Source organism: Pleuronectes platessa, chromosome 2 (genome assembly GCF_947347685.1).
Source record: "Pleuronectes platessa chromosome 2, fPlePla1.1, whole genome shotgun sequence".
In the NCBI taxonomy this organism is placed as follows: Eukaryota; Metazoa; Chordata; class Actinopteri; order Pleuronectiformes; family Pleuronectidae; genus Pleuronectes; species Pleuronectes platessa.
The window spans coordinates 29,876,032-29,898,458 of NC_070627.1; the positions used below are offsets into that span (position 1 = coordinate 29,876,032).

The 22,427-nt window shown below is 39.0% G+C and overlaps 1 protein-coding gene across 3 annotated transcripts in view; it reads right to left on the reverse strand.

The window, feature by feature from the left end:
* The window catches only part of cadpsa (Ca2+-dependent activator protein for secretion a), a 175,196-nt gene that overhangs the window by 21,902 nt on the left and 130,867 nt on the right, over nucleotides 1–22,427 (reverse strand). For all 3 annotated transcript variants that reach the window (XM_053441612.1, XM_053441620.1, XM_053441627.1), the window contains exons 21-25: nucleotides 22,053–22,200; nucleotides 17,419–17,493; nucleotides 16,951–17,034; nucleotides 15,585–15,617; nucleotides 12,761–12,868 (exon numbers count right to left, since the gene is read on the reverse strand). In XM_053441612.1, coding sequence (XP_053297587.1) covers nucleotides 12,761–12,868; nucleotides 15,585–15,617; nucleotides 16,951–17,034; nucleotides 17,419–17,493; nucleotides 22,053–22,200 — 448 coding nt within the window. The remainder of the gene's footprint in view (nucleotides 1–12,760; nucleotides 12,869–15,584; nucleotides 15,618–16,950; nucleotides 17,035–17,418; nucleotides 17,494–22,052; nucleotides 22,201–22,427) is intronic.

Genomic DNA, 22,427 nt, shown 5'->3' on the forward strand with positions numbered 1-22,427 from the left:
CATAATGCCAAGAAAAGAGAGACTCCAAAAGCAGAAGGACAGGGAACTGCAGCAAGCAGCTCAGGGTAGCAGCTCTCTTTTATCTTGGATCAGGCCATCAACTTGTAAAACAGATGAGAGAGAATCAGTAACCCTACCTGGTCCAGAGGAGCCCATCGCATCACTAACCCTAACCCTAACATATTATTTGGTTATTCAATATGGCCTTGTTTTGTCTGTTTTTGCCTGTTATTCATTTATTTATTCAAATTGATAATTTTAGTTAGTTTATTAACAAAAATAAATATATAAGTTGAAAATATCGTACAGTATTTTTTATTTATTTATTATTATTGATAATTTCATAAATAATTTTGGCGATGGGTGCCCTTTTTTGGGGGTTTGAGCACCTGCCCCCCAAAATGTCTGTGCACGTGCCTGCTCTCCCATAACGAAACAAGGACAGTGTGGCTTCAAGTTACAGCCCTGGTAACCCACACTGTTACACACCCTTACACTGTAACCTCAACAAGATGGGCTAGCCCAAGGACAAGGTAATGATATACACATACTGCAGACTAGATAGACTAACTTGCATGGCCCTCCCTATCCTTGTGAGGATAGAGTTAGTTTCCTGTTTAACACTGATTCAAATCCTTGGTCAAAACCTGAAGACAGACCTGATATCAGTCTCAAATTTTTTGCAAAACAATACACACAGTCATCTGCAAAACAGTAAATACAATTGTGTCGATTGGACACAGAAGTATATCAAGATGTCACTTCCTTGCAATTCCAAAGCACTGCCTGTCAAATCACCCCTATGAGCCAAGTGGTTCAACACAGCCATCAGGTGTTTAAACACATGATTGCTCAATTGTAGACACACCAATCAGGTTTAAGCACTATACAAATGCATCAGCTGAGATCACCTGTCTTCAACCAAAATGGAGCTTGTGCTCAAAGAAGAAGAAGAGTGAGGGTGAGAGGGGGAATCCACGGAGGAGTAGAAGGCTGCGGCTGCAGCATGAGTATGTGGATGTATGTATTGCTAACTATAGCACTGTGATGTTGCATACTGCACACATAACCTTATAATGTAAATGTACTGTATACCAGACCTATGCTGAACTACACAATCTTGTCTTTGACTATATTTCAGAGTTTTACAGATGGATGTTGAGGAAATCCCACATGAATTCATTTACATAGATGAGGCAGGGTTCAACCTGACAAAAGTAAGAAGGAGAGGCAGAAATATCATTGGCCACAGGGCTATAATCAATGTCCCAGGGCAACGTGGGGGTAACATCACCTTTTGTGCTGCCATTACACAGAATGGGGTCCTCCTCCGTCACGCCAATATGGGCCCTTACAACACACCTCACATTCTCATCCATTTTTGGACCGATTGCTCAACATCGTCACAGTAGTAAACCACATGCACCAGATGCAATACATTGTCATCTGGGACAATGGGTCATTCCACCAATCTGGTCTGGTCCAGAACTGGTTCAACACCATCCACAGTTTACAGTACCATACCTTCCACTATACTCTCCGTCTCTAAACCCAATCAATGAGCTTTTCTCGGCATGGCGGTGGAGGGTTTACGATCTCCGGCCCCAGGCTCAGGTACCCTTCATTGAAACCTGTACTGGATACAGCATTTTCTGCTTGTCTAATATTTGCTGAGCTTACAGTGTTATGCACACTCCTGTAGTAGCATGGAACCTGGGACATGTTTTGTTGTGATTCTCCATTTTGACATGTTGACTGATTTGGGTATATGGAGAGAAATAGATTATATTTTCATCATTCTCCAGCATCGGTCTTGTGTAATGTTTGGTGAATTTATTATATATTTGCACTTTCTCTGTGTACTTCACTTACAGCACTCTAATCAATGATAAGTAGAATTGCAAGCTGGTCCTGGCATCACAGATCAATGATAAGTAGAATTGCTAAAATTGTAACAGCAGTGTGTAACTGGTTCAAACAGATTTGAGTTGAATGAAACGTGTGTGTTTCATATGGAAAAAAATATGATTTTGATAAATAGGTGTATAGTTTTTACAAGAGTGTTTCATTTTGCAAAGGATCTGAGGTGTTCTGCTGATTGTGTGTGTGGTTGTGCTAATTGTGTGTAGTATTTCGAAACACCGGCCCCTGTTTTGAAAATCATGCTTAAGCAATCGGGAAAAGCTGTAACTGACCACCACCACAAAACTAACTCTTGCCATCACGTGTGGATTTCCAACTTTTCAAATGAGTAAATAATTTCTCTCAATGTGTCTAATCTCCTTGTAAATGTAAACACACTGAGTTGATCAGCCTCTCCTGGTTCTCCTCTCTCTCTGTTTATCTCCTCACACAGACACACACACGTACATTGATCGTGGACACATCTGTAACGTGAAGTGGTTAAAAACAACATCATTGCCATTGACTTACAGGACAATTTGCATATAGAGCGGGGAAGTGAGATCCGATCACAAGTGGTCACTGGGGACACATTCAGCACGTATTCTAATGCCACTGTCATACTTAGAGCTGTCCACTTGGGATCAGATACCCCAGGATGGATGTAAATACCAGGTCTTAACAGAAGCAGCTCAAAAATATGAAAAGTCACTTAGCAGGAGCCGCCTCTCTGCAGGGGATTTCCACGGGAGTTTAATCACGATGCTACAGACACCTCCTATAGATCAATTCCTATATTAAAACTATACCATGATTGGATTGCAAGCCAGGATTGTGGTTAGTAAAATGGCATAAAGCAAATCTGATTCAAACACTGAAAAGTAGCACATTCTATTCTCATGAAGGTGCAAAACAACGAGTGCAAAGCATTTTCCCCTCATTGGTCAGAGAAGTGGGTCAAATATCAATTAAAAATATCCTGCTCTGCCAAGCACCCCTATCCATAAATCTATGTCAGAACATCGGTATTAGTTTTAGTTAATATTTCACAGATTATGATTCATTTCCTGACATGCTGTTGTTTGTTTAGCATTATCAGCATTAGACCACATATGGGCCTGACGGCTGTCACTCTAGACATCAAATTGTGAGTGTTGACACATATTTAGAAATGAACAGGCGGCAGAGAAATAATCTTCTTACAATGGCTGATATTAGTAGACTTCTTGAGATAAATGCATGCCTTAACCCCAATTAAAATGACACATAACCTCAGGCTTATTGTCTGTGGTGGAAATCACAACCAACCATGTTTAAGAAACCTAAATTTCAAAGGAAATTCATGCAAAGTGTCTCTGTGTAGCCTGTGTTCCCACTCCTCTCCTTCCAAACACCGCATGTGTGTGTATCTTCAAACTTGGCAGGGATGTGTGAAACAAAGCACGATCAAAGCACTTTATGTGATGATGTGATTTGAAATGTAATCTCTTTACAGTCAACTTTTATGGCACCAGGATACTTAATGGTGGCCTTTCATTCTGCATTATGGCCCAATGAAAGATTTAAAGACTTTAATCTTGTCAACCAGCATAAAAATGTGTCCTGGTGGGTCACCAAAATGTCATAAAATGTCTTTTTACTATTTAAAAATAAAAACTGGATTACATAAAGCTGGGTGAAAATTGTTTTCAAAGCACGTGTTGTTTTAGTTGCTGATTACTTTCTTGTGTACACCTTTTTTCCCCTCTTTACACTCTTCTTGAACCTTCTTAAAATTATGTGGTTTATACATTAACGTTTTTCTGTTTTCTGGATTTCTAAAATAAAATAGCAGACAAAGTGCCATGATAAGATGGAGGCAGTAACCTGATTTCAAAACTACAAACTTAAAAAAAGCATGAAGAATGCTATTTTAAACCAACGAGCCATGGGACAATAGTTCTATGTAACGAGCCGACTCATTGTGAGTGTGTATGGGACACAAGTTGTAATCCTCACCAGGGAAACAGATATAGTAAATTAAGTCACCAGTCCGCCAAGGAAAGGGAGGGGCCGCCTAACAAAGCAAAGATTAAGGGTCCATCCTGACCTTATTTCAAGAGGACAACACACACGCACACACACACACACACACACGCACGCACACACACACACACACACACACACACGCACGCACGCACGCACGCACGCACGCACGCACGCACGCACGCACGCACGCACACACGCACGCACGCACACACACAAACAAACAAGGGTATCTGCTTTGGTGGCCTGTAACACTCTAAGAGGGGGTTCAATAACATCTGCTTTTAACTGATCACTACTCATCTGATGTTTACTGCAGTGTATTCTTCTTCTGTGCCATAATGAATAATTAGAAAATAATATGAAATAGATTGAACATGTGTTGGGAACAACTGAAAATCAAATATGTTCCAATGACGTTTACACATGATGTCTTCATTGTATATAAAGAACTGACCATTATATTTTCTGTGATCTGTGATCTTTGAGCTGAACTGAGTCCAGTATCCAGCTGTTTATATATATATTTTGATAGATATACTTTATTTTCTATTTTAAATTTTGATATTCTATTTTATTCTATTTCTATTTTATTTTATTTTATAGGTTGTAATTACTTGAGCATTGCTAGAACAGAGACTGAGACTCAAGCATTTCACTGCCAGCGACTGCTTAATGTTATTGTTGTGCATTTGACAATACAAAATCTTGAATCTTGAATCACACAGATCGAACAGAACCATCCCAATACAAACACAAGCATTTAAAAATTATTCTGTTAAATTCTATAGATTGTGGCTATCACAGTTGTCTCTGAATTAAATAATCCTGCAGTTTTGGATGATTTAAATACGAACAAACAATACAACAGGTTCCCTCCAATCTGACAGTGTGAAGAGATTATGTTTTTGCCTCCACCTTTGAATTAGATTTCTTTGTATTTATTTCAGACTCCGTTCTTTCTGTCCCCTTCACACTCACTCACTGTTTTATCTGCAGCAGAAGCAGTGTATCAGTGTATTTACTTTATTAACAACATCACTCCTGTCTCATAAAATCACTCTTCACCTCCACCTCACTAACAAACAACTCAATGTCAGTGTCTAAGAATTTTGCTTCCTCTTGTCATCACTTGATGCCGTGACTCTGTCACGACTCGCCGGGGAAACCCATTGGTCAGCATGATAATTGAATATTTATGAGTTGCTTTGCATTGACCATATATGGTTGAATTTGGACGTGTACAGGGCATAGTATGAGGCAGATCCAAGTACACTGTTTCCAGGTGGATTGTGATTTATAAAGTGAAAAATGCGTTTAGGTGTGCGTGCACGCTTGTTCTGAATGCTCCAGAACAAGCTGGTCCTGATACAGTACTTTCCAGGTTAACTAGGCACACTCCTTCCTTCGATATTCCAACCTTTAAAAGGAATATTCAGATTCATTCTGTAATACTATGTATTGAGCATCAGGCAATGTTCGCAACAAGTTTTGGTAGTTTATCGGACTGTGTTAAAACAGAGGCTTATGGTTTACATTTTGTCTGTCGTCTTTTCGTCTTTTGATGGTCAGATGACTAAAGTACACATCAACATACACAATGCTGCTGTCTGGCTTTTCACACAAAAAAAGCTACCAAATCCTTCACTACCACTAAATGACCAGCTATGAGTTTTAGAACTGATGATATACGCTCCTGATCAAAATCTTAAGACCAGTTCAAAAATTGCATGAATTTGCATTTTGCACTGTTGGATCTTAGGAAGGTTCTAAACAGAGTTTCAAAATACAAAAAGAAGAAATGGGAACAAGAGCCCAAAAGTTGTGAGCAGGCAATTTATTGAAAACAACAATTTAACTGAAGTAGGCTGTTCATCAGCTGATCAAAAGTTTAAGACCACAGCTAAAAAAAAAAAAAAACTCCTAAAACAGAAATTAAAGTGTCAAAAACTGACTCAGTAATGAGTAGCTCCACCATTATTGTTGATCACTTCAAAAATTCGTTTTGGCATGCTTGATGCAAGTGTTTCCAAAAGGCTAGTGCGAATGTTGCGCCAAGTGGTGAAGATGGCTTCACGAAGGGCATCCACTGTCTGGAACTGAAGTCCATTTTTGTAAACTTCCCTTGCCATCCATCCCCAAATGTTCTCAATTGGATTAAGATCAGGGGAACACGCAGGATGGTCCAAAAGAGTGATGTTATTCTCCTGGAAAAAAGTCTTGGTCAGACGGGCATTGTGAATTGGAGCGTTGTCCTGCTGAAAAACCCAGTCATTACCACACAGATGAGGGATGCCCGCTGCAACATCTCCACATAGCCAGCTGCTGTTTGACGCCCCTGCACAACCTGGAGCTCCATTGTTCCATTGAAGGAAAAAGCACCCCAGATCATGATGGCGCCCCCTCCACTGTGCCGCGTAGAAAACATCTCAGGTGGCATCTCCTTTTCATGCCAGTAACGTTTGAAGCCATCAGGACCATCAAGGTTAAATTTTTTCTCGTCAGAGAATAAAACTTTCTTCCACCTTTGAATGTCCCATGTTTGGTGCTCCCTTGCAAAGTCTAAACGGGCAATTTTGTGGCGTTGAAGGAGACGTGGCCCTTGAAGACGTTTCTTGTTTTTGAAGCCCTTCCTTCGCAGATGCCGTCTGATGGTTATTGGGCTACAGTCAGCACCAGCAATGGCCTTAATTTGGGACGAGGATCGTCCCGTGTCTTGACGGACAGCCATTCGGATCCTCCGGCTCAGCGCCGGTGAGATTTTTTTGGGTCTACCACTTGATTTTTTTGTTCCATAACCCTGAGGATCTTATAAGAAATGCAAAATGACTGTCTTACTGCGTCCAACCTCAGCAGCGATGGCACGTTGTGAGAGGCCTTGTTTATGCAGTTCAACAATCCTACCACGTTCAAAGACGGTGAGCTTTTTTGCCTTTGCCATCAAGAGATCTTCACAGTGTGATTACTTGACAGGAAATGACATGGAATCCAAATTTTTGCACAGATTTTGGCTTTTAAAGGCTGTGGTCTTAAACTTTTGATCAGCTGATGAACAGCCTATTTGAGAAAAATGTGGATTTTGAAGCTCTACTTAGAACCTTCCTAAGATCCAACAGTGCAAAATGCAAATTCATGCAATTTTTTAACTGGTCTTAAGATTTTGATCAGGAGTGTATGTATGACTACTTCTCTGATCCATCAAATTCATACAAGTGTGATCACTGCTTAAGATCCTTTGGCAGGGCCTTACTAATGGTTCCAGATTCACCTGCCAGTCAGTAAATCTTTGACTTTACTGTAAATAACTTTAGGGCCTATGTGCTTCCTGAATTAAGTTGGATTCTTCTTCTTCTTCTTCTTCTTCTTCTTCTTCTTCTTCTTCTTCTTCTTCTTATCATTATTATTATTATTATTATTAGAATAATTATTATACAGTATAATAAGCTATAAAAGGTTAATAGTTAACCAGGACAAACTACAGTATGAAAGGCATGCAGGTAACGACTATCTATACAAAAACAACTCTTCCTCAAAGGCTGCAGTCACCAGTGCACCATCTTGTGTGTTTCCATTCTTAACCAGAAAAAGACAAGAAAGAGATAAAAAAAAAAGGGTAGAGTGACAAGAAAAGCACAACAGAGCTGCAGGAGCAGCCAGAGACACCTTCATCGGCCGCAAGGAGAACTGATACGGAATGACAACGAAGAGAAGCCAGGGGTGAGATGGATCCCGGCAGAAATGCTTTTGTGAGGGAAAGTGGTAACATAGAGAGGCAACGGGTAACAAACAGCAAACATCCAGCACCGGTCACCTCTCCGTCAGGACGAGCACAAAGAAAGAGGACAGGAGACACTTTCCACCTCAAGGCCTCAATCCAACACAAAGGCAGGAACCGAGAGATGCAACTGTTGAGTCAGCAGAGACTCTAACAAGGAGAAATACAGTCAGAATATGGTGCTGACAATTACATCAATACACAACCTGCATGATGGTCTTTCCCAGCTTCAGTTGTTTCAGCTCCTCCACCCTTCAGCCTTCACTCAAATACAGATGATGGAAGCTGCAGCTAATTATTTTTCTTAGATTTGCCTTACATGTGATTAAGCTATTCATTAATTTAAAATAACCTGTGAGTCATTTAAGATCGATTCTGGTTTTCCACTTACTGATTTAAGTGAGATCTGCTACGCAGGTTAAAAACATGTATCTATATTTTCTAAACTTAGAGTAAGCGAACATGAAATGATACAAGAAACTCAAGTCTGTCCATAAAATTAAACAAGAATAATCCATTAATAATTGTTTATAAGATACAATTAGAAAAACATAAAGAAAACACGACACAGCAAGTGTGAAGTGGATTAATTGAAAGATGAAGACTTCTCAAGTCTCTGTCTGTGGGCAAACAGTCCAACGTGAAGAGACAAAGGTACATTTATATCTTTATCAAGATGCTTAGAGAGAACTTCCTTTCTGACTCTGAGTTGGAGAAAACATGTTTGTGTGATCGTCTTCACTCTGAGCTCAAAGATTATCCCCATTCATCTTTGAGCTCAAATTACTGTACAAATTGTTTCCTGATTGCATTACATTTCCTGCACGGAGTATTTTTTTTTTCATGTTTTGTTGTTCTTGAAAAAAGAAATCAGCCTAGTTGGTTTAATAGGCTTCTGTCTCTACATTTCCACATCAGCTGAAGCCACGTTGGTTTTAATCGGAAGTTCTTTAGAGGCGCTCCTCTGTCACTCATTTTCCAAAACCAGATCCACTTTAGATACATGGTTGTGATTGGCCCCTCCAGTTTCAGGACAGATGGAAATGGTCTGAATTGGACCCATCTGTGAGAGTGCGCAAACATGAGTTGGTCTGGTGTTAAGAGGTGTTACAAGATCTGAGAGTTTTGTACTGCATTTGCTGTAGCTCAGTTTCGTCAGACCAGGGACCTAAACACAGAACTTTCAAACGACATAATATCCATTATGTAAATAAGAATCGTCAAGGCAACATACACCAGAAATCTGTAACGTATTTAAAATATCTGCAGCATTTTTTCTGTATAGTTTAGGTCCTGGGGAAGATTTGTATGCGCTTCATTTAGCGGAGAATATCTCAACTGTTATAGACTAATATTACCCCATTGAACAACGTGGGATGTGTGCCAACATATCTTTCCGGGACGAAAGTCCTGAAAATGACCACAACAGGTGACATTATTATCACACTACAGGTGAATATGACTTTTTTTTTCCTTTATAGATATCATCATCAATTTCTACCAGTTTAATCTTCATATTAAGAGAAATACTTTTTCTATTACACTTTGTCAATTTTTTTTTAATTAAAATATGCAAATGAGGCGATATCTCATTAAATATGCTTACATAAACCCTTGAAGTACAGATTTTCTGAGGTGATCACAATGTTCACAATGACCATGATTATAAGGTCATAGAAAAGTGTAAGCATTCTGATTTGATATAAATAAAATGGCTAAAAAAAGTTACAACTATTACCTATTACATACAACTAGCAACATACAAGAATTGCCAGTCATTTATTAACCTAAACTTTAAAAGCTTACATTTCCTAGCTGTTCTAAATATTGCTGTCAACATGTCATCACCTCCAACTTTTTTTTCAACAAAAGCTTACTTGGCAGCCCTAGTGACCTGAGGTCATAGCAGAGCACGTGGCTGTTTATTGAGTATGGGTGTCACCAAGGGTTCACAGTTGAGGAGCTACTCCAGCATGAGATCACCAACTCTGCATTCTTCTTGGTTGACAAAGACGGTTACTTGAGGAAGAGCGCCAAACCACAACTTGGGACTGAGCTGTTGAAGTTGTGTCAACAAATAGATATAAAAAGGTCCAGATACCCACCCGCCAACACACGTCATCATTATCGACTTCATGGCATTGGTTTAGAAAGGTCTCCTTAAAGAAACCTGATCCACCCATCAAGACACTCCACGACTTTGCTATTGCTTTGACAATTATGGTCACCAAAGCTGGAGGCAACTGTGATGAGATCCATATTGTTTTCGATACTTACCGAGAGGACAGCATCAAACATGGAGAGAGGAAGAGAAGAGGAAAATCCTGGTTGTCATTGATGTGATATCACCAAACCAAAATGTTCAAGTGGTATTAGAGAATTCTTGCTCATCTTCGACTGGCAAAACTGCTTTTCAGGCATTCTATGTTGAGTGGCTGACCACCAATTACAAAGGCACCAAACCACTATACCTTGGATTGTGTCAGCGGCGAGTGCTACTCCATTCCCTCAGCTCAACTGCACACACGAGGAAGCTGATGACAGGATGATGTTCCATATGCAGGACATTTTAAGTCACCGTACAGGATCTACATCACTGACACTGTCATCGGGTGACACAGATTTCTTTGTGTGCCTACTATACCACATAACAGTCAATTGGAGAAGTCTAAGCCTCCAAGAGCTCTGGCTTATCCGCAACTCAGGAGTGAAAAGATCAATATTACCACTTCATGATATCTGCAAAGCGCTGGGAGAAGAGCTCACACAGTGCCTCCAAGCACTACATGTGCTGACTGGGTGTGATACAACCAGCAAAATTTCAACTAAACTTGCAGCTCTGAACACTGTCCGCAAACCAGACAACTCTTCTCTGATTCTCAATTTCAACTGTCCACAGCTAACAGAGAGTGCAATACAAATGGCGGAAACATTCTTGGTCAAATGTCTCAAACCATCAACAGACATGGAGATATTTGGCGACCTGCGCATTGCTGCGTTCGATAGTAATGTCCTCAAGATGGACTTTGAGAGGACCGCTTGCACCTCAACAAATGCAAGAAAAGCGCCTATTGTCAACAGCAGCTTTGGATCCAAGCACCATTTACAGATGCCACCTCAATCTTAAATGCAGATGCTTATGGTTTTGTAAGAAAGGGCAGTTTATTAGCCCCTGAGATTTTCATCTCAAAACCTGAAGGTTTGCCAGATCCCTGTTCATGTGGCAAGTGTGCACACAAGAATTGATGTCCCTGTCGGGTAGCTGGTGTCCGTTGTTGCAAGTACTGCAAATGCAAGGGAGGCAATAGTTGTAAAAATCCTATCACTGAATGAGCTCTCATCATCCCCATACCTGGACTCCTACCAGTACCTGGACCTGAAGTGTTACCTTGCAAAACAGGGAATACATCTGCTGTTTTGTAATTTTCACTTTAAGTTAACGCTCCAATGGTAATAGCAAGGTTGGATATAAGATGTCCGTGTATCAATTAAATGCTTGTTTTCTTTCTTTAAAAAAAGTCCCGTGTTTGTATACAATTGTATATATAATCCCCCCCCCACACACACACACAGCATCCACCCTGGACATCTACAGAGACACAATTAGAAATATCAAACCAGAATTCTTACACTGTAAACATTGTGATCACCTATGAAAATCTGGAGCTTCAAGAGTATTTTTGAGACAAAGTGTAATACAAAAAGTACTTCTCTTAATATGAAGATTAATCTGGTAGAAATTGATGATGATATCTATAAAGGGAAAAAAAAGTCATATTCACCTGTAGTGTGATAATAATGTCACCTATTGTGGTTATTTCAGGACTTTTGTCCCGGATAGAGATTTTGGCACACATCCCACGTTGTTCAGTGGGGTAATATTAGTCTCTAACAGTTGAGATATTCTCTGCTAAATGAAGCGCATACAAATCCTCCCCAGGACCTAGACTAGTATCAATCTTATCTTAGTGAGCGCCCTATTTCCATTTTGTGCTATGGCTAGTGTTTGTTGCACAGACAGAGGGAGCTGGGCCTCAAATAGAGCCGACTCTATGTTTTCATAGAGTAATCCTTAACCTCAGTTTTGATGCCTTCTGCAAAACTAGCTGATGAGACAACCTGTTTGTAAGGCCCAAAAAATGTGGACAGAATCTGTGGTGGGTGGCTGCTTGTAAACATGGAGCTTAGCCAACTTACTTAGCCACCTTTTGTGCCTCTTTTTCAGTTGATTAACTGTTGTTTGCTGACTCAGAAAGAGAGAGCACCGCTGAGGATAATCCCTCCTCAAGATCCGCACACACTGCACAGAAACACCATGAGACAAAGGAGCAAACGAAGAAGGACGGTGGCATACAAACTCAAGAGTTTGATTTTGAAAAGATCAGCAGAGATGGATACACAGAGAGCTGCAACGGCTGCAGGGATTGTTACAACACATTTGGGGAGACAACAGCCAGTTTGACCCAAGAGGAGACTTAGCAGCGAGGCTTAGAGATTTACTGATTTTGTTGGTGTTACTTGACCTCATCTCACATTAGGGAGGCAAACAGTGTCATGAGACTGTTTTGCAAGTTGATTACAGCTTGGTTTGATTACAGTTTGTCAGCTGGTGGAACAGACACTGCTGCATCAGTACAGTCAGTCTCACCAAGTGACTCGCAAAGACCAGAAAGACATGAAGCTGCACGACCGAGATAAATGATTAACGTACTTCTGACTTTGTTAAATAAGGATTCACATTTTTGTCAGACTCCACTACAGGTCCATCAAAACAAAACTAGTTTTAATTTACCTTGTAACAATGAACTGAAACATACTCAATACATCAGAATATAATAAGATTAATCACAAAACATCGTAAATATTATTATCTAATTATGAAGAAAGTAATAATTATCTACACTTAACATCAAAATGTTGTCACCTGGATCTTATCATTTGACTTTAGTTTCACCTGATTTGAACCCAAGTCAGAGATTATTTTTAATCTCCTGGAGTAAATTAAACCTTGTGCTACTAAATCCCTCTTTGGTGGTGGAGGTGCTATGGTTTACTTACATCAAATAATCTCTCTATGTACACCTCCTCGTTGACCTTCTCCCGCAGCATGTCCTGGGAATGACGGACGAATGTTACATAACCGTCAGCCACATCCATCCCTGGCTTCTACAAGGCACAGGGTAAAAGAGAGGAAGCAGGAAAAGAGAACAAGACATTTGCTCAGTCAGCTCAGGGTTGAAATAATATTTTGTATAGTACTAATGAAAACATACTTTGAAAAAAAAAAATATATATATATATATATATTCCTTTCAAACTAATAACTAAAAATTTAACAAAACTGTGACAGAGACGTTGAGATACCTGCTTGAAAGATAATTAAGTTATTGGTCAACTGTAATTAAGATCCAAAAAGTTCCAAAGATAAAATACATGTTACACCAAACTTTAAAGGAAATGGTATATGTACGTTATCACTATCATCATTTTCAATAATAATAATAAGATTTGTTCAAATACAGCAACAAAACAAAGCTTCAATATAATAAAAGCTATGACAACATATCAACAATGCTGTATGAGCTTCTATGACAGGTATTGTTAAGATGTTAATATCTGCAGCAGGATTTAGTAGCATCTAGCAGTGAAGTCTAATATTATAAATACTATAATAATTAATCAGATCAATAGAGGAGTGTAGATCGTACAATGTGAACAATTAAGTAATTTTCAATATAGCACATTAGTTATTTGATTTTCAGCTTTTGGATACATTATATCAGGGCCTCCAGAATATACAATACATTTTACACATTTCATGTCAAAATTCAAAGGAGATCATCTTCTGGGCCGGCTCGAGGGCAGTTACTGTATGTTCTTTAGCCAGCTCTTGTCAGAAACTGAGCTGGGCTGAAACCCAACCCTTACAGTCTGTGCATGCGCAAAGTGAACAGAGGTGCTGCAGACACTTAGTTGGGTTTAATGGGGAAAGCAGATTGTTAGGAGGCCTGCCATTCTGATGCCTTAAATATTCATTGAGAAGAATGTATTTGTAAACGGCACCTGCGTTGTCTTTCTGACATTACCATTTTCAAGACAACACTGTTAACCTTTGTGTCACCTTTTCTCTCGCTTTTCTCCCACTGACATTTATTCCAAAAGTTATGGAAAGAACTAATCACTAACTGCTACTAAACCTAGTTAACACATCTGCAATGGTGTTACAATGTGTAAATGAGTGTCATTTTCACCAGTGAAACAAATTTTGGACATTAAGGACATAATTAACGTGCTGTGCTGGAAACTGCGACCCCTGTCAGCGTACACATTGCCTCGTCACATTCACTGACAAGGCATTTGAAATTTGGCATGTTGATGCGGCCAAAGTGTTGGCAGCTTATACGGATCTCATGCATACACACACAAACACACACACATACACACACACACACCGCCCCCGCTGCTACAATAACAGTAGAGTGGGCATGTGTTGTCCAACATGGACTCACAATGTATACTGCAGAGAGAGAGGCACGAGGCATGGCTGGCTGTCAGTGTCTGGCCACATGCATATGAATGGACATTTGGGCGAAGTAAGACAGGAAAATTTGACGTGAAAATATGACAACCATTACAATCTGGATGATGAGTCGACATGTGAAAGCACGGTCAAATATTTGTACATTCACAAGAAACGCATATAAACACACATGCATCACGAGAGAACAAAGTGCATTAATTATAATCCCTAAAACCACCTTAAAATCTTTGTTTAAAGTTAAAAATGACATGTAAAAGACCATAATTTAACCCTTAAAGGTACGCTATATTAATTCGATTGTCAAATTCTGTTACTCCTTGGTCTTCCAGCTGTGTGCTCTGTGTGCGCTAAAACTAAATCTGGATTAAATACACAGACCCAGCTCTGTATTCTGGGAAACAAAGAAAGCTGGACGACCCGGACAGCATAACACTATTTCAACCAATCAGCAAAAAGGCTTGTCACACTCGTGCACAGAACAGGGGGGCGAGAGGCAGTGGGGACGAGACGGAGAATCAAAAAACAGAAGATTTTCATAGGAATGATCATTTAAAGTGTATTCTAATTGTACGCTAACCCTTGTTCTTGGAGAGATTTTTAATCAAATCTAAAAAAAATCTAAAGCTACATTTTAAACAAGATCATGTAATTGTTCATCCGCCTTCTGCTATCGGGGGATGAAAGGACGACCTGAAAGAGTGTCTTGAGAAACTACACATCGCCACTACCATTTAAAGATTTCTCTGAAACAAACACAATAATGTTTCTCCTTGATGTTACTCGATGTTGTGGTGTTGCAATTTAAATAATTATTACTGAGATTTCAACCAATTCCCATTAATTATACAAAAACTTGCAGTTTTGTCCAATCAACATGAATTTTCTTCAAACTTGATCAAGGATCGCAATTTCACCAGTTATATAGTATGCTGCTCACAAAGTTCAGCATCACACATGTACGTCTTCAAACCCACTTCTTTGATTCTGGTTTTGAAGATTTAGACATGTGTGACACAGACATCTCACAGCTAAAAATTACTACCAAAGACCGATCAAGGCAAAAGGTGAGGGAAAGCAGTTCGATGTTTGGAACAAAAACGTGTGGACAACAGACAAGACAAAATCGCCAGAGACTGACAAATCTGTTGCAACAGTGCTTACAGATTTAATGAGTTCATCTGTCAACCCATGACTAACGAACCTCTGCACATTGGCTTTCCTGCCTGTTTTACTTCTTTTTTTTTATGTCACTAACCTCATGACAATTCCTTCTAATACATTGTCTGTCCCATCATGTAAATATATAGAAGAGAATCAGAAAGATAAATTGGTTTCACTTACAGGTACATCCACATACTTTGAAGCAGCTTTCACCTTGACAGAAGAGAGAGAGAGAGAGAGAGGTGAAAAACTGTCAGTCTCCGGCTGTGGCTCCACTCATCAGAACAAAGGCTGCTGTGGTGACACTTCTAGCTGGAAAAGTGCACTCACATATTCAATAACCTGGCTTTTGTGATACAGTGGGAAACCAGCTGTGCTGTTAAGCTGTTTGGTGCACAGGAAAATTGTCAAATTGTATAAACATTGGCATGAAAGATTAAGATGGACTGAACAGAATATTACAATCCATTTTCTTCATTTTTGCCATAGATTCTTGTGTGAAGCACTTTGTAACCTTGTTTAGATAAGTGCTATACAAATAAAGTTATTATTATTATTATTACATCTCAGAGCTACCATCCCCATACCACACTGTCACAACATTGAGATCATCTGAAGGGGACTGCTTTCTGTCACAAGATCAAGGACCCTCTGTATCTCCCCTAAACTCTGGATTTCTCATCTTCCCATCATCTGATTCTCCCCCCTCAATAGACATTTTCAAAAGTCATGTGAAAACAAATTAGTTTTACAAGCCTTTCAATTTGCCGACATTATTGTGTCGTTAATAGTTTTACTGTTGTTGCTATTGTAATTATAACTGTTATTGGTGATGGTCGTGATAATAATATTTAAAACAAATTGTCTAGTTTTTAATTTCACTGTTATTTTGTTGTGTTTTAAAGCACTTGGATAAAAAAAAGAAGTTTTTTTTTTTTAGAAGTGTAGTAATTCAAACTAAAACTTGGAAATGGCTTTGCCCTACCCTGTCTCTTTATAATTATTTATCTATAGCCTACAGCCAAACTGCAATATCAAATGTGTTTTGCAAAATTGATTGTGGGTGGATTACATGTGGTATTTGCATAATGAATGATATGTTTTTAATGTATATATAATACTGTTACAAAATAAATAAATAAATATCTGACAAAACCTGTTTACATTAACCAAAAGCATCATCTTTAACTGACCAAGAGGCTTTTGTTGTGTAAACCACAGAAAGAAATGTGGATGTGAATTCCAGTCTCGTTTTGACAGTTTTTTGTTAACCCATCTTAACCACCTAGTTAACTCCACTGACATGTATACATGTCACACTACAAAGGTTTGTTGACTGTCATCCAGTAAACATTAAAGTAGTGATGTCTTCACTTCCAGATAAGTCATTTAGATACATTTCCAAGTTGTCAGATTATACCCATAATCACCCAATGCACTGCATTGGAAAAACTAAATAAGCACCAATAAAGCTGGCAATTAATCTATTTGAAGAGGTTTGGTAAGACGAGGAAGGTGGTGATGAAACTACATATGTGCTACTTACTGTGAAAGATAGGAAGGAGGAGAAGAGTGTTCCCTCATCATATCTGGAGAGCTTGGCTAACACACTCTCTAGAATGACCATAAACTATGACAAAAGAGAATAGAACAAAATGGTTAACTGCCTTCTACAATGAAAAGTCAAAAACCATAGTTAATGCACGCAAGCAACTGTCACGTCCTCATTCTGATGTAGTGCAGTTAGTATACTGTAGCACTGAGTCATGTCGATGTCAGCTTAAAGCCATGTAAATGTGCTGTAAGTCCAGCCTTATCATGCAGCTTCAGCCTCTTTTATGTTGTGTCTCAGTCTGGTCACTTTCAGTGTCTCTGAGTCTCTTTCTAGCTGTTTATGTGTCTTTTTGTATCAGTCATAAGTCATTCTACAACTGTCTCTGGCCATTTTCTTTCCTACCGGAAATGTTCACAGTCGCTCATCCATGGTTTGAATGTGTAGTGCACTATGTTGTACCTTAGCAACCAGCAGAGTTATCATCTCCTTCACCGTCTCCTCAATTAGATCATCAATTTGGGAATGGTATTGTCTCTGCAGAGGAAGAAAATTAAAAGAAAACATGTCATTCCTCTCATTCACTTTAAGAAACCACAGTCTGACATTAAAGAGACACAATTGACAATCTTACAAAAGTTCATGAAAATGTGTACTTTGCTATAGTTGTAGACTATCCTCTGTTTAAAACAGCACCATCCTACAATGATAATATTGCCCTTTTCCCCCTAGATTTATTTTAGTTTGGATATGATGAGAAGGATAATAGCATTAACAATTATATATGTTGCAACCAAAAAAATGAAATGTGGATTACAACAACATAATCAAGCTCACATACTATATCAATGTCAATATTTAGAGGAAGTGCATAACTTTTTGCTCATGTTCAAACTGCGTGTTATTGCACAACCTTGTTTCAGGCACATATGTGCAAATCAAACATATAGATTAAATACCATTATCAATAAAAAACTACACAAAAATAATTTGTTTGCTCTTTTGGATGTAGGGTAGTCGTGTCTCACTCTTAAGCTTGAATGCATGTGATGTAAAATAAAACTGCTTGAGGTAAGTCAAGTAGACAGTTGTTCTTTCTCAGCAATCCTATGTTTATGGGTGTTCAGTCCCTGGCTCTGTGGGGGTCCCTGGATTTAAAAATAGGATTGGCAATGTCAATGGTGTGTCGTTAGGACAAGTACTATGTGTAAGTGACAAGCTAATTAAATGTGCCACTTCCTGTTTCTGAAATCGTTGAGAGGCTGTAGTGACGTGTTATCATAGCTGACTGATGGTATGTTGTATGCACTAATTGTAAGTCGCTTTGGACAAAAGCGTCTGCCAAATGACATGTAATGTAATGTAATGTATCATGTAATGATCCATAACTATGGAAAGGAGTGAATATGATGTTGACAAAAATACACAAAAATACTGATGATTTGTTGCTCTTCTGTGTTTTTCTCACTTCATTCAGCATGTGCTGCAAAGCTGCTCTCTCTAACATCCAGCTGCACTTTAGCATTTGAGCATTTAGCTCACAAGTGCATAAGAGAGAATTATCCACCAATGTGAGAAATGATTTAGCCACACCAGTGCAGCTGACTGAGGTCTACAGCTTAAATACACAGACTCAGATTTATGTCTCTCTCTTTCCTATTAGTACAGAGCAGTGCACAAGACACGCAGGTAGGTACAGTTGCAATCAGAAATATTCAACCCCCAAAGGATTTTAAGAATTTATCAATAAAAGATTTTTCAAAGAGCAAGATTCTGCTTCGAATTACTTCTTTATGAGTTGAGTGATACACAAAATTGACACGGAAAATGCATGATGTGGTATTTGTGTGTAACAGTATATTTTGTTAAGATAGCCATGTCACAATTATTCAACACCTATATAATATTGTTGTTTTTAAAGCTATCTGACAGTTGTTATGGCCTAAAGTGAAATTGAAACATAATTAAGCCTTTGGAAACACTATAATGATCCTTCACTGGCGTCAGCTGTGATGCATATATAAACCCCACCCATGAAGGTATTCACAGTGAGTTGCAATCATGGGAAAGACAAAGGAGTTTGCACAAAAGCTGAGAGAGGAGATTATTTCATCACACCTGAAGGGCCTTGGGTAAAAGTAGATTTCCCCCAAAAATGTATATTCCAAGAGACACAATTGGGAACATTATAAGGAAGTTTAAAACTGATGGAGCAGCTTCAAACCTGCCTGGCCGTGGAAGAAAGCCCAACATTTCATCAAGGGCCCTCAGCAACTTAGTCAGAAAAACTAAGAGAAACCCCTCTGTGACTGCAAGACACCTACAGGATGACCTGATGAAGGCTGGTACCATTGCGTCAGTGGCAACTATAAGACGTGCACTGAATAAAAAAGGACTTCGTGGCCGGCTTCAAGACACACTCAGCTCTTGACCACAAGGAACATCAAAAGTCGACTAGAATATGCCAGGAGGAATTTGGACAAGACGACTGAGTTTTGGGTGACAGTTCTATGGACTGATGAAACCAAACTGGAACTGTTTGGACGTATGGAGCAGTGGTATGTATGGCATGCGAAAGGCTTATGACAAGGAGAAGACCATCCCCACAGTCAAGCATGGAGGCTGGTCAAAGATGATGTGGGGCTGTTTTTCTGCAGCAGGAACTAGCAATCTTGATCGTGTACCTGGCATCATGGATTCTCAGAAATACCAGGCCATGTTAAGGAGGAATGTGATGCCTTCTGTTGAAAAATTAAACCTTGGTGATCATTGGACTTTCCAGCAAGACAATTATCCAAATCCCAACTCCAAGTCAACCAAAGCTTGGTTGAGAAAAAGATCCTGGAATGTCCTGGAGTGGCTTTCTCAGTCACCAGATTTAAATCCGATTGAAAATCTTAAAGTGGGATTTAAAGAAGGCAGGTACAACACGTAATCCATCAAACATCACTGAGCTAGAGGCTTTTGCATGTGAAAAATGAGCAAAGATTCCAATCGAGAGGTGTAAGAAGCTTGTCCGCACTTACCTAAAACGTTTGTTAGAAGTTATAAAAGCTAGAGGATGCGCCACAAAGTACTGAAGCTGGGGATTGAATAATACTGCACATGCACATGTGTTAAAATAGTTATACAATTTTCATTTGAACTTAAAAGTTAAGTCAACTTCTGTTGTCAAAATAACTCATATGTATCAATAATTATCTTTTGTTGTTTAATGAGGTTTTTTGTCATTTGTTGTCATTCTTTTTCATCAACATCACTATAATGACTATTGAGGTGAGGGGGTTAAATATTTCTGATTGCAACTGTACTCCTCATTTATGGCCTCCACTTTCAAATGCCATTGCAGACCCTCTGCTGCCACAGTATGCACTGAGCATGTCATGTCATTTTCAGCTAACACAATGAGTGTGTGTATTAAGTTCATTGTGAGGCCAACAAGGTCATCACACATCACTACTTGTAACTGTAAGATGACTTAGAGTTGGAAGGGCTACTTTTGTTTGAAAATTGTTATTGCTCCTTGTTGTAGTTGTACTTATATTCAATAACTACCAGTCAATTTACAGTGTGTGACCAGAACAGATCTGAGAGTAATCTGAACCCTTAAGAGCTCTAAACAAACATAGCATGTTGTGATGTTGACGATCTGTTTATTAGGTTGTAAACAGGAGCAGGTACTAATCTTAATTAGTTTGAAAGCAGCATGTGGATCATTATGTGATCACTGTAGCTAGGGCTTGGCTAGGCCAAGACTAAATCACAGAGAACATCCAAAGTTCTTTATCAGTTTTTTACTTATTGTGGGAATATATGACTTAACATTATGAGTCATATTAAGGACAGCACAGTGGCATTACAGAAACACTGATATTTAGACTTAGGCAACATTGTCATTTCTTCCCACATAGTGAGAGTCTGTACCAATAAGATAAGCCTCTTTAAGACATGCACTGAAAAACCTAGATTCTACGGAGTTTCTGCTCCTTTGTTGCTATTGTGAATGTTTCTGAGCAGAGAATCTCCCGTTGCATTGTTCATGTGTGCATAGAAACCTCTGGAGGAGGTCCGCCTCCAATTCTCTGGAGTGTCTCCGGAGGTTATGTCTGAAAACGTTGTAGTATCTTTATTCTGAGTTGACATTCGTACTAGCAAACTTTGTGACAAGAACTAACCAGAGTCGTTAGCTAAAATGAAAAATTTGTGTAACCTTAGGTTAAATGTCTTGGAAATTTTACACAAGACATGTGTATGGAAAGTTAAAAGGCTCAGGAGTCCACTGTAAGGATGGAAGAGATATTGAGGTCAATATACAAGTTGACTATTAATGAATGTATCCATCTTTCATTTTATCAAACATTCTATGTATTGTATTTGATTATGTTTGATTGCTATAATTTTTTAAATTATTATATCGTTTAGTTTACCAAATTCTTGTTTTGTTTCTTTCTCAAATAAATCACGGCCCAGAGAGGGACCATAAGACAAATGGAAACTGAGAGGCAGCATTGCTGTGAGGAATCCTTTTGTTTAGCCTTGTAGCGCCAACAGAACAGCAAAGGACTATGCAATAATTAATTAATCGTTAGTAACTGGTATCAGTCTCGGGATTCTGTGAAATATGAGATCTATCACTTCTATCCCATGTATATTCAATGCTATCTACACATATGCTAATGAAATCCAAACAATTCAAGTGTAGGAAGACAGACAGGGAAAACTGATGACTAATTATACATTTGGGAACTGGAGGGTGAGATTTCAATTGAATTTGTAGCCACACTTACCCAGTCTCTAAAAAACTTTCAAAAGACAGAGAGGAGAATAAAAGCAGCAGAAAAAGGGAAAAGAAAGAGGGGACATGGAACATGTAAAATAATGTGAGGGGTGCAAAAGATGTAAGAAACAAAGTAAGAAAGATGTTTTCAAGTAACAGTGAAAAACACAACACTTTCACACCTTTATCTGCTAATGCCACTCAAAATCCCAACAAATAATTTTCAGGACCTGCATGTTGTGCCTAAGGACTAAATGGCAGCTTCAATTTGTGTCCCCCTGGGTTATAAAGAGAACCAGTCTCCTATGCCTTTTCCTACCTCCTGCCCCAGGTCCATGGCACACAGCTTGGCTGACTGGGCCTTGGCATCCACCATTACGTTGAACATGGTGCAGATGGACTGTGGCACGCGGAAGTCGGTGGCCCGGCTGCTCCTCTGAAGCTTGGCCTCGAATGCAGCTCGTGTCCTTCAGAGAGGGACAGAAATGTAAAGGGCTGTGAACAGGTTTTTAAAATTACTGAGGCCATACATGAGACTTTTTAAAAGTCATCTCCACAAACATTTATCATCAATCAATTAATCAAAATGTATTTATATAGCACATATCACAAATCATAATTTGATCACATCCTTAACTTTACAATGGTGCTGTGATTAGAAGAAAAAAAACTGTTGTTTCATTAATTTGAAGGA